Source organism: Rhinopithecus bieti, unplaced genomic scaffold, assembly GCF_001698545.2.
Source record: "Rhinopithecus bieti isolate Rb0 unplaced genomic scaffold, ASM169854v2 scaffold_9997, whole genome shotgun sequence".
In the NCBI taxonomy this organism is placed as follows: Eukaryota; Metazoa; Chordata; class Mammalia; order Primates; family Cercopithecidae; genus Rhinopithecus; species Rhinopithecus bieti.
This window is the reverse complement of record NW_016806398.1, coordinates 2,679,178-2,692,392: the sequence shown is the minus strand read 5'-3', so window position 1 is coordinate 2,692,392 and position 13,215 is coordinate 2,679,178. Positions and strand designations below refer to the sequence as shown.

At 42.5% G+C, this 13,215-nt stretch overlaps 1 protein-coding gene across 2 annotated transcripts in view; it reads left to right on the top strand.

The window, feature by feature from the left end:
- The first annotated feature begins 29 nt into the window (after positions 1-29).
- Positions 30-13,215, top strand: part of PRPF4 (pre-mRNA splicing tri-snRNP complex factor PRPF4) — an 18,037-nt gene continuing 4,851 nt past the window's right edge. Inside the window, exons 1-10 of one of the 2 annotated variants that reach the window (XM_017875983.1) lie at positions 30-165; positions 936-1,113; positions 3,605-3,791; positions 7,209-7,296; positions 7,687-7,766; positions 7,939-8,032; positions 8,748-8,842; positions 10,965-11,023; positions 11,463-11,586; positions 12,929-13,018. In XM_017875983.1, the coding sequence (XP_017731472.1) occupies positions 139-165; positions 936-1,113; positions 3,605-3,791; positions 7,209-7,296; positions 7,687-7,766; positions 7,939-8,032; positions 8,748-8,842; positions 10,965-11,023; positions 11,463-11,586; positions 12,929-13,018 (1,022 nt within the window). In that variant the 5' untranslated portion in view covers positions 30-138. Of the gene's footprint in view, positions 166-935; positions 1,114-3,604; positions 3,792-7,208; positions 7,297-7,686; positions 7,767-7,938; positions 8,033-8,747; positions 8,843-10,925; positions 11,024-11,462; positions 11,587-12,928; positions 13,019-13,215 lie in introns of both variants that reach the window. The other variant, XM_017875985.1, reaches the window with a different exon arrangement.

Here is a 13,215-nt window from a genome sequence, read left to right as displayed (position 1 = left end):
AGCGACGGCTCTTGGCCCACGTCCTGTCTGTGACACACTTCCGGTCAGTGACGCACTTCCGCTCTGCTGGGCGCGCGGTGGAAGGTCTGAAACCGAGAGCTTGGATTTTGCTGGGGCCTCGCGGCTCCAGAGCCCAGCATGGCTTCCTCGCGAACCTCCTCCACGGTACAGAGCCCGGGATCTCAGCTCACTCTGGCAGGGAGCGCGAAGGGGGAAGAGGATCTCTGCGGGAAGGGGCCGTTAGGGACCGGGAGAAGGCGGTGGAGGGCTGAGGAGGAAGACTGCGGGACTCAGTGGTGTCCTACACAGCGGACCACCGTTTTCCTGACCCCTAAGCGCTTTCGTGGACTGTAGCTTATTTGCACCTCTCCCACTACAGCCCCAAAGGGCAAACATCTCTTCCGACTCATCCAGTAACGGGGCTCTGAAATAGGGAAGTGTCTTGGCCAAGGTTTATGCGTTTGGCAGATCTCAAAATTTTAGTGAGACCTACTAACTTCTACTACCTCACGTCTAGAAACGTTTGAAATGTATACACTCGTAATGTTGTAACTTGTTATCCTTTAGCACCGCGTTGGTTATTTCATCTATCCTTAGTATTTCTCCAGTGATGAGCAGTAATCTTGGATACATCGTAAAACACGAGATTCCACGTTTCTAGCAGAATAAACAGATTCCAGAGCAAACTTTTCATATGAAAATACTCGAGAGAACCTCACTAGTTTTTTCAATCCCGTCAACTAAAGTGAGGGACTGAAACACCCTCACCTTACCTTCACCTCAAATCAATGAAGAACATCTTAAGTAGTGTCCAATTGGTCCTTTCAATTATGAAGGAAATAGGACTGTGAAACTCAGGGCGAGCTTCATCCTCGGGAAGTCCGGTAAATTGCCAAGATTAAACCTCAATTTAATTCAGATTTTTGATTTGGCAGGCAACCAAAACTAAAGCACCCGATGACTTAGTTGCTCCGGTTGTGAAGAAACCACACATCTATTATGGAAGTTTGGAAGAGAAGGAGAGGGAGCGTCTGGCCAAAGGAGAGTCTGGAATTTTGGGGAAAGAAGGACTTAAAGCAGGGATCGAAGCTGGAAATATTAATATAACCTCTGGTAAGATGCAAATTGTGAACCCATCTTTATCTCTTTGTGTAATGAATACTTTCCTAAACTTGTATGTCATCAGTTTTATAATGTCAAAAAATTTCAATTCTTTTTTTTTAGACGGAATCTCGCTCTGTCACCAGGCTGGAGTGCAGTGGCGCGATCTCGGCTCACTGCAACCCCCGCCTCCCGGGTTCAGGCAGTTCTCCTTCTTCAGCCTCCCGAGTAGCCGAGATAACAGGCGCACACCACCAAGCCCGACTAATTTTTGTATTTTTAGTAGAGACGGGGTTTCATCATGTTGGTCAAACTCCTGACCTTGTGATCCGCCCCCCTCGTCCTCCCAAAGTGCTGGGATTACAAGCGTGAGCCACTGCGCCTGGCAGAATTTCAATTCTTAAACTTGCATCTATAAGGCTGTATTTTGCCTACCCCCTTATAATCATGCAGAGAGCCTTTTTCTTACAATCTGTTACGTAGTTTTTCTTCTACGAGTGAGCAGTCTTATCAAAAATTCAGTGTACATTCGGATTCAGATTGATTGCATTTGTCTTCTGGAGATCTAACATAGTTCTGGCATTGGTTTGCAGCTAGAGTGGTTCATGATATTCTCCCTTTTGAAGTTTTCCAATTATTTTTTACCCAAAGGGAAATATCTTTTTTTTTTTTTTTTTTTGACACAGGGTCTCACTCTCTTGCCCAGGCTGGAATGCAGTGGCATAACTTTGGCTCACTGCAGCCTCTGCCTTTTGTGTTCAAGTGATTCTCCTGCCTCAGCTTCACGATTAGCTGAGATTACAGGTGCCCGCTACCACACCCAGCTAATTGTTGTATTTTTAGTAGAAATGTTGTATTTTTAGTAGAGATGACCTCAAATGATCCACACACCTCGGCCTCCCAAAGTGCTGGGATTACGGGCGTGAGCTACTGCACCTGGCTGAGATATCTTGTTTTATTATGAAAGTAATAGTGGCCAAGCCTGGTGGCTCAAACCTGTAATCCCAGCACTTTGGGAGGCTGCGAAGTGGGAGTCCGGCTTGAGCCCAGGGATTCGAGACCAGCCTGGGCAAATAGTGATACCCCATCTCTACAAAAAGTAGAAAATTAGCCGGGCATGGTGACACGTGCCTGTATTCCCAGCTAATTGGGGTTCTGAGGTGGGAGTTCAAGGCTGCAGTGAGTCATGGTTGTACCACTGCATTCCAGCCTGGACAACAGAGAGAGACCCTGTCTCAAAAAGGTAATAGTTATTTTTCTTTTAAAAGATCAAACAATGTATGAATGTGTGAAGTAGAAAATCCAGTATTTTTTTAATTGATTGTATATCTTTCTGAGAATTTTAATACAGCTACAAAAATACGTAATTTTTTCCATAAGTGAAAACATGATATGTAAATTGTTGTATAATCCCCATTTTCATTTTATATACCATTGAGGATATTTTCCATGTCAGTAATGAGAGGTCCACTATGTTTTTAAAATAAAATTATGCATATTTGTCATAAGAAATTCAGACAATACCAGAGGGCATAAAATGAAGACTCCTCTGGCCGGGTGTGATGGCTCACGCCTGTAATCCCAGCACTTTGGGAGACCGAGGTGGGTGGATCACGAGGTCAGGAGATGGAAACCATGCTGGCTAACATGGTAAAACCCCGTCTCTACTAAAAATACAAAAAAATTAGCCAGGCGTGGTGGCAGGCTCCTATAGTCCCAGCTATTCGGGAGGCTGAGGCAGGAGAATGGTGTGAACCCGGGAGGCGGAGCTTGCAGTGAGCTGAGATGGCGCCACTGCACTCCAGCCTGGACGACAGAGCAAGACTCCGTCTCAAAAAACTGAAGACTCCTCTGCAGTAGGGACATCTGTCAGGTTTCTCATTGATCCTCCCACACATTTTCTAAACACATGTACTGTAGCCTAGTGATTTTTTAAACTTTTTATACTGTTTTTAAACATAATGTCACCACGGTACCTCTCATTTTTTATCACACTTGTATTTTGGTGTGGGTTTCAAAACTATTGCTAGATTTTCCAGAAATCCTTATAGTTGTAGAACTCTCATTTTCATGGTAATTGTTTGCAGTTTACTAGTTAATTATTTGTTAAGTATCTCTATACTGGGACTCCTTTAGAGAATAGCTTTGGCCACTGTTACAATAATGTCTATTACACCTTCTGGATAGACAAGCTAGTTAACGCATTTGCAAAAGATGTTCTGTACTCTTACTTTCTGGTCTCAGCCAAAGTTATGTATAGGTATAAAGTTAATAAATGAAACTAGAGGTGGCTTGAACCATTTTCCTGCCTTTTGAAGTTGTGTCATTTAGGTTTATGTGTTTGGCATAATTTAATAAACTGAAAAACAGTAAACTATAAAATGTGTAATATATTAGACATTACCTTTCTCTCAGGGCATACACAGACTGCAATTACTAGAAATTATTTATTTCTCTCCATTTGAAGAAGATCTGCTGATGTTGCCTGTTTTCTTTTTGGCAGGAGAAGTGTTTGAAATTGAAGAGCATATCAGTGAGCGACAGGCAGAAGTATTGGCTGAGTTTGAGAGAAGGAAACGAGCCCGGCAGATCAATGTTTCCACAGATGACTCAGAGGTCAAGGCTTGCCTTAGAGCCTTGGGGGAACCCATCACACTTTTTGGAGAGGGTCCTGCTGAAAGAAGAGAAAGGTCACCTTTCTAAACATTTACTTTTTTTCTTTATTATAATCACAGGATTCTGCTCCATATTTTGGTTGATGTTCTAGTTAAACTTGAATAGAATGTCTCAAATCATGTTATCATGTTACCAGTGTCTTACTATGTTTATATGAGTTAGCCTATCATCTATCTTAGGCCAATTTTTACTCTACTATTAATTTTTTTTTCTTTTTTCTTTTTTCTTTTTTTTTTTTTTTTTTTTTTTTTGAGGTGGAGTCTTCCTCTGTCACCCAGGCTGGAGTGCAGTGTCATGATCTTGGCTCACTGCAGCCTCCACCTCCCAGGTTCAAGCAATTTTCCTGCCTCAGCCTCCCATGTGGCTGGGATTACAGGCACCCGCCACCATGCCCAGCTAATTTTTGTATTTTTAGTAGAGACAGGGTTTCACCATGTTGGCCAGGCTGGTCTTGAACTCCTAACCTCAAATGATTCACCCACCTTAGCCTTCCAAAGTGCTGGGATTACAAGCGTGAGCCTCCACGCCTGGCCAGTTTTTCTTTATAGACTGGGAAGAGGGTGCTAACATGCTCCCTTGCCTCCCCTCCCCAGTGCAAGTTTTGAATTGGATAAACATTTGTTTTTGGGCTTTGAAAATTTAGACATCAAATGCATTCCATGTCAGTAACCTAAAACAATGATAAATGTTTTTTGGATTTTATTGAAGAGGAGTATGGTGCTCGGGTAATGCCCTCTTATGATTTACAGGTTGCAAAGTCTTTTAGTTGTGGTCTAGTCATACACAATTATGAGGAGCCCTTCTGGTGTCTATCCACTGTCTCATCTCCCTTTCATCATCCAGCTTGTGGGAAGGGTTTTTTCTGTTACTCTCTTGAGGTCCTTACCCTTATTTACTCTTCAACCTGCTGCAAACTGACCGACCCCTGCCACATTAAAATTGCTCCTTATTAAGGTCACCAACCCACCTTTACTAAGAATAGCCCTAGTATACTGCCAGCCACTCCCTCCTTGGAATACTCCCTTTCCTTCACTCTCCTAAGACCAAATCCTCTTGATTTTCCTCTCTCTCCCTAGCTAGTTCTTCTCGCTTACCTTCTAAACCTCTTTTTCTCTGCCTACCCTTTACAGGCTGCCTCCTCTACTTGCCCTTGATGATCAGATCTACTCCCTTGGCATCATTCGCTGTGTGTGTTCTGTTGATTCCCAGATCTCTCGTAGCTCAGGCATCCCACAGGTACTTCAGACTTGAGACGTCTGAATTGAAATATTTCCCCACCTCTCTCCTATGCTCATACAGTTCTTAGTTGAAAATCTACCTAGCCTCCTTTATAATTCATCAGCAAAATCTAGTCTATTCTACTTGCGAGATACAACTCCAATCTATTGTTGCTCTATCTTTACTGCTTTCAAATCTGCACTGTTGTGATAGCCCCAAACATGTTGTGTTGATTGCTTGCTTAAAATCCTAGATTGTCTTCTCATACTTGGAGTAAAAAACTCTTTTCATGGTCTGTAAGGTCTTCAGCCTTACCCATACCACCCTTCCCCAATTTACTAGAATAGCCACATTGGTCCTTCTGGAATATGCTAGTTCTTTTTATGTCTTTCCACATAATTGGTCTATTTTTATTCTCTCTTGGCTTTTAGAACCTTTTTTTATTCCTTTTTTTTTTATTTTTTCTTTGAGACAGAGTCTCGCTGTGTCACCTAGGCTGGAGTACAATGGTGCAATCTCGGCTCACGGCAACCTCCACCTCCCAGGTACAAGCCATTCTCCTGCCTCAGCCTCCCAAGTAGCTGGGACTACAGGCATGTGCCACCATGTCTGGTTAAGTTTTGTATTTTTAGTGGAGACGGGATTTCACCATGTTGGCTAGGCTGGTCTCAAACTCCTGACCTCAAGTGATCCGCCTGCCTTGGCCTCCCAAAATGCTGGGATTTCAGGCTTGAGCCTTTCTTCTTCATTTTTTATGAATCTGGATCCCTGTCAAACTATATTCTTTTGTTTCAGCATAAATGCCACCTATTCAAAGAAGCCTTTCATGACACCTAACCCCTCCATTCTCTGTCATAGTATGTTATTTTATTAGCCTTTTCGAAGGGTATACCTTTTTATTACTGTTCAGTTTGTTTTTTCCACCAGCAAAGTCTTATTCATTATTATGTTCCTTAAATGAATCCCTTGAGTCACTACTGCTACTATCTGAATTTCAGTCCACCGTTGTGACTCAGAGGGTCACTACAGCAGTACTGTCTGATTTCCCTGCCATTATTCTTCCCTTTTACTCCATTCTTCGTACTGTTTCAGTGATCTTTCTCACCTGTAAGCCCTCCTGAGTGCTGCATTAGCAATTCTTTGTGACCTGGCCCCTCCTCGCATTTGCAGCCCTATGCTTCACCAGTCCTCTTCTATGTTCCGCGCTCTAGCCATACTGAATTATTTATGACTGCAAGCTCAACATGTTTTTCTTACCTCCAGGCCTTATTTGTTTAACCCTCTGCCTGACATTTTCTCATTCTTAACCCCCTTAACCTGATTAATTGAGGACTCAATTTAGATAATTTTTTTTTAATGAAGCCTTCCCTGATCCTCTAAGCCTAGGTACATCCCCCTTACAAAGTCCCCTCTAGCACTGTGTGCTTACTGCTGTCGTGATAGGTAATATAATATAGTTCGCCAGTACTCTCTGTCGTTTCCCCAGGACTAAGCTACTTGAAATCAAGAATGGATTCTTAGTCATCACTGTATAGTTAGCACCTGAGTCCATATCTGGTACATTGTGGCACTGAGTGAAAGTTGGCAGTCTTCACAAACCAAGTGGTAGCAGTGTAGGGGCTCACTGACTCTAAACTGCATAGAGTAATTGCTTATAGTTGAATTTTGGGAATTTCCAAATAGAGAAGACTGAGTGGGAGAAACTACAGTGGGAGTTTAGCCATCCCCACTTGACTCTTTGAAGGTTGCTGGAGGGCTGGGCATAGTGGCTCATGCCCATAATCCCAGCACTTTGGGAGACTGAGGCAGGAGGATCACTTGAGCCCAGAAGTTCAAGACTTGCCTGAGCAACATAGCAAGACCTTGTCTCTGCAGAAAAATTTAAAAATTAGCCAGTTGTAGCAGTGTACCTGTAGTCCCAGCCACTCGGTAGTCTGGGGTAGAAGGATCGCTTGAGCCCAGGAGTTTGAGGCTGCAGTGACCCACAACCGTGCCACTGCACTCCACACTGGGCAACAACAAGACCTCATCTCTTGAAAAGAAAAAAAAAAGGTTGCTAGGTGGTTTGAATGGTGAGAGAATAGTAGAGGCTTGCTCCCATGTTAGGGGAGCTTTAAAAACAGCGTTTAAAACTGTGTTAAAGTGTACTTTAAAAACAGTGTTATGTCAACCATGTTTAAATTCTGATCCTTTTTTTTTTTTTTTTTTAACAGGTTAAGAAATATCCTCTCAGTCGTCGGTACTGATGCCTTGAAAAAGACCAAAAAGGATGATGAGAAGTCTAAGAAGTCCAAAGAAGAGGTAGAACATGTCTTTAACTTCACAGTGTCAACATGAAGGAAATGAGGAGATAGGTCTCTCGTTTTCTGCTTTCAATGGTTTGCTTTGCTAAGATGATGGGGGGAAGTGCCTTTGAAGGCTCTAACATTCAAGAATAGTTGCTGGCAGTAGTTTTGGTTCCTTTGTAAGTATGAATGGAGCTAAGTGAGTTTTCCAGTCAGGAAAGAATCATAGCATTCCTGGTATAACCATCTATTTACATATCATAGAAAAAAATACAGTAGAAAGCCATATGCCTGATTGCATACTACTACCAAACGAATTCACCTTCTTTCTGGGCAGTTAAAATGGCGAAACGACAGGAGTAGAATGCTTCAGACTTGACCTTTCTGCTCTTAATTTGCCTTTCAGTATCAGCAAACCTGGTACCATGAAGGACCAAATAGCTTGAAGGTGGCAAGACTATGGATTGCTAATTATTCATTGCCCAGGTAAAGAGAGCCTCCAGTAGAAGAAAGAAGCATATTTTGTGTGTGCGTTTCCTCTCAGGAACTGAGTGCTTGATAATGACTGTGGTTGTTAAATGAAATTGAGGGGTAGAGATACATGTGGGCCTTTGTTTACAACCCTGTTGCTCCTGGTGATGGTGTTTCTGTGTCACAGGGCAATGAAACGCTTGGAAGAGGCCCGACTCCATAAGGAGATTCCTGAGACAACGAGGACCTCCCAGATGCAAGAGCTGCACAAGTCTCTCCGGGTAAGATGCTCCCAGCAATTGTCCCATGTCTTAAAGGTTCTTCATATTTGTGTGATTTTTCTACTTTGGCCCACCTCTGGGAAGGTAGAGGTGACTAGAGCAATCTCTCCCTGTTTGAGCTGAGCTGCTGTGACATGGAAGGAGCAATCAGTTAACGTGACAGGAGCTTACTGTGCTTTGTACTCAGCAGAGGCCTATGGTTCTCTTCTTTATTTCTCCCTGTTAATACGTCAAAGTTTCTCTGGGGTTTTCTGTTTATATTTATCTGACTCAGAAGTTGTGATACTAAGACTATAGAAAACAGCTGGGCGCAGTGGCTCATGCCTGTAATCCCAGCACTTTGGGAGGCAGAGGTGGGTGGGTCACTTGAGCTCAGGAGTTTGAGACCAGCCTAGTCAACATGATGAAACCCTGTCTTTACTAAAAGTACAAAAATGTGCCAGGTATGGTGGCATGAGCCTGTAATCCCAGGTACTTGGGGGGCTGAGACGGGAGGATCGCTTGAACCTGGGAGACAGAGGTTGCATTGAGCCAAGATCACACCACTATACTCCACTCTGGGCGACAGAGCAAGACTCTGTCTCAAAACCACAGAAGAATCTTGGGATGGGTTAAAACTGAAAAGTTGCTTTGTTCTTTTTTTGGTGGAAAAGCCAAGGAACTCAGATTAACCTATTAATGATCACCGTGTGTGTGTGTTTTTTTTCTTTTTAAGTCTTTGAATAATTTTTGCAGTCAGATTGGGGACGATCGGCCTATCTCCTACTGTCACTTTAGTCCCAATTCCAAGATGCTGGCCACAGCTTGTTGGTAAGTTCCATTTTACAGTGACATTTTTTCCTAAACGGGGAACAGGTTCAGGAAAATATTAGCATTTGTCTTAGACATCTATTTGTACGTCCTCTTTCTCTGCTTCTCATGATCGCACCAAACTACAGATGTCAGTCAGTGCTCTACCTGTTGTATAACATGATGTAGGCTTGGTTTAGCCGTTCTCAGTCTTCACCAGTGACGCCAGAGATTTATTACACTCTAGCACTCTCACATTCTTGACACTAGTATTTTGGAGCAGGTCGTGTAGTGAGTTTATAGACCAACTAGTATCCGTAACCCAGTCTGGCTTTTCTTTTTCAGTTATGTGATCTCCCTAAGATACTTAATCACTGTCAGCTTCAGTGTCCTTATCTGAAAAGTGGGATAAGGTAGTGTTTGTAAAGCATATTGCCTTGACAGTGCCTGGTATGTAGTAAGGACTCATTAAATGTTAATTATTGGTTTATCTTTGTTTTATTTTCTTATCACCACATATGCAGAAAACTCAGGATATGGTAACTTTGTTGTTTTGTTTGAGTTTGGTTATTTGTTTTGTTTTGTTTTTTTGAGACGGAGTCTCGCTTTGTCACCCAGGCTGGAGTGCAGTGGCATGATGTCCACTCATTGCAAGCTCCGCCTCCTGGGTTCACACCGTTCTTCTGCCTCAGCTTCCTGAGTAGCTGGGACTACAGGTGCCTGCCACCACGCCTGGCAAATTTGTGTGTGTGTGTGTGTGTGTGTGTGTGTGTGTGTGTGTGTGTGTGTTTTTAGTAGAGACAGGGTTTCATCATGTTAGCCAGGATGGTCTCGAACTCCTGACCTTGTGATCCACCCGCCTCGGCCTCCCAAATGGTTGTGTTTTTTTGTGAGACATGGTTAACTAAAGAGAAAGGAAACTTAGATTTAATACACAGGAGCTACTTGACTAGGCCAACCTTGAGACTGGTTCAGGAGAAAGCCAAGGGACTGCACAAATCAGTCCACCTCTCCAAGCCTCATTACCTTCACTATAAAGTGTAAATGATTGTTCCTGCTGTACCTACTTCACAGGTCTGTTGGAAAGATCATCTGAGGTAATAGATATAAAAGTAATTTGTTGAAAATTTTCCAAAAATTAGGCTGTCCTAAATAAAGTTTAAGGCCAGCCAGGCGGGGTGGCTCATGCTTGTAATCCCAGCACTTCAGAAGGCCGAGGCGGGAGGATCACTTGAGCCCAGGAGTTTGAGACCAGCCTGGGCAGCATAATGAGACCCTGTCTCTACACATTTTTTTTTTTTTATTTTGAGACGGAGTCTCATACTGTCACCCAGGCTGGAGTGTAGTGGCACGATATCAGCTCACTTCATGCTCCGCTTCCTGGGTTCACGCCATTCTCCTGCCTGAGCCTCCCAAGCAGCTGGGACTACAGGTGCCCACCACCATGCCCGGCTAATTTTTTGTGTTTTTAGTAAAGACAGGGTTTCACTGTGTTAGCCAAAAGGGGTTCAATCTCCTGACCTTGTGATCTGCCTGCCTCGGCCTCCCAAAGTGCTGGGATTACAGGCGTGAGCCACTATACCTGGCCAATAAAATTTTTTTAAATTTATTTAATTTTTTAAAGGTTAGCCAGGTGTGGTGGCATGCGCCTGTTAGTCCCAGCTACTCAGGAGGCTGAGTGATAGAATTGCTTGAGCCTGGGAGGTTGAGGCTGCAGTGAACTGTGATCACGCTACTGCACTCCAGCCTAGGTGACAGAGTGACACCCTTTCTCAAAAAAAAAAAATTTAAATACTTTGTAATCAGCAAAATACTGTTCATATTTAAGGATAGTATCACTATTAATATTAGTATTATTGGATAGTTTAATTTGCCCCACCTTCCCTCACAAGTGGATCCAAAAGTGAAGGAAAATGGCTACTGGTGTAGTGTTAATTATAGTCCAGTAAAAGCCTCTAGTTGCGTGCGGGCTGGAGGTAGCTTTTTCTTCTATAACCCTTCCAACTATAAGGCTTTTATATTTCTGTCAGCCATTGTAAAGTTTATTGGGGTTGAGAAGAGATTGTCCTTTAGTAATATTACCAAGGTACCTTTTCCTTCCCAGACCAACCCTGGCTGAGATGCTTTCCTTTGTATTTGATAGGAGTGGGCTTTGCAAGCTCTGGTCTGTTCCTGATTGCAACCTCCTTCACACTCTTCGAGGTAAGTTAGAGTCTTATCTAAATCTCAGTCTTTTTCCCAGTGTGAACTCACTTAAGCCGTAAACTCTGCTTGACACACAGACCCCATACACACAGCATTAATTCTTGATTTGATTTGACTTGGTTTTCTCTGGCTGCAAGACTGGACTCTCACAACCTCATACACATCCACTTTTCTGTCATGTCCAGTCACACTCTGGCATTTTGTAATCTCTAAACCAAAAACTACAATGGGTTTTTTTGTGTTTTGCTTTTTTAAAAAATATAAACAGTAGCTTAAAATAGTTAATGTTTTAGTAGTTGAATAGTCACTTTAATACTCTGTATGTTCACATGTTTCCTAGTATATACTTACCTGTGATGTTCATCATAGTCTGTATTTGTACACAGGTTATGAAGAGGCAGGAACCTTTTAACTTGGATCTCTTACACTCCTTTAGGGCATAACACAAATGTAGGAGCAATTGTATTCCATCCCAAATCTACTGTCTCCTTGGACCAAAAAGATGTCAACCTGGCCTCTTGTGCGGCTGATGGCTCTGTGAAGCTTTGGAGTCTCGACAGGTGAATATCACTGTTCTGTGGCCCACACTGCCATCACTAAAGAAGATGTTTGATTGGTTGGTCCCCAGGACCTCAGGTTAAAAATCTGGCATTTAGGCCATGCACAGTGGCTCACACCTTAAGGCTGAGGCAGGAGAATTGCTTAAACCTGGGAGGTGAAGGTTGCGGTGAGCTGAGATTGCACCACTGCACTCCAGCCTGGGTGACAGAGCAAGACTCTGTCTTGAAAGAAAAAAAAATCTGGCATTTAACCCCCAAGATGGTTTAAGAGTCAAGGTAACTTAGTGTGAAAATGAAGTAAGTGGAAGATTTCATTCTTAGGCCTTTTCTTACTAAAGGAGTTACGTCAGTTTTTTCTTACCTGTTAACTTTAGATCTTGATTTTTGCCTGTAGCCTAGTGACCACTATTTCCTGGCTCCATTTATTCCAGAAAGATCCAGGCTACCTCCTGCATGATTAACAATGAACTAGAGATAATCTTGGCAGTTCATTGGTTCTTAGCAAACAGCCACAGGGGAGAGGAAAATGAGGTTCTGTCTAGCAGTACTACCAGGGAGATGTCTCCTCCCAATAGCGTCATCCTTTACCTAGAACGTATTTTCCAACTACAACAGTTTTTTAAAATGTGTTTATATGATTGTTTTCAAAAAAAAAAAGAAAAAAACAACTTCGGAAGCACCCCGTTGGCCAAAAGACATCTGAATTTAATTGCTTAGTTTTCTTTCTTTGGGAAAACAGATGAAGGCTTTTACTTGAGAATTTTTATAAGAGCTAATTAATGTCTTCACTCCTCACCAGGCAAGGTCTAACTTATGAGCACAGCGAGTTTTAATTGGCTTTGGCAATACTTAGCAGTATTTATTCCCTTCGGGCTTTGGCTTGTTCTGTGTATGCACATTGACAAAGTTCTCTTTTTAATTACCCTCCTTAGAGTTCATGTTTATTCCTTTTGCTGATGTTTCAGATCTTTTGGTGGTTGCTGGGTAGTAGAATTTAATAGCCACCTAAAGGAGACTAAGCCTCATCTCTAGTTAGGAGTTCCTTTTTCATTTGGATCTTAGAACAGGCCTAAATTTGAAGAAGGTTTATCTGTAATCCTGTACCAAAACTGTGATTTCTGTGTCCGTATGTCTCTTCCAAAGCATGTTTTCTTTCTAGAATTCAGGTACTCCTTTGGTGCAGAATGACTATTTTGCTTATTGGGCCAAAGTATTTTACAAGTGTAGTTACATTGTTTAGCCTTTCATGTTGTACAGAATGGGTATAGCTGCACAAAAGGTAATCAGTTTTGGGAATATTTATATGTCTATAAAATTGTTTATATGTTTGGTTCCTTTCCAGTGATGAACCAGTGGCAGATATTGAAGGCCATACAGTGCGTGTGGCCCGGGTAATGTGGCATCCATCAGGACGTTTCCTGGGCACCACCTGGTGAGCCATCCTGTTACTGTTTTATCCATATAGGCCTGTGGCATCTTCTTAACCCTTTATGGCTATCTGCCAGATGAATTTTTAGAGCAGAGATCTTTAAGTAGGATTTTTTTGGGCTGCAGGGAATTGGAATCAGAGGAGAATGTTTAATATAGTGAGGGCTAAGTATATTTGCCTTTTTTTTTTTTTTTTTTTTT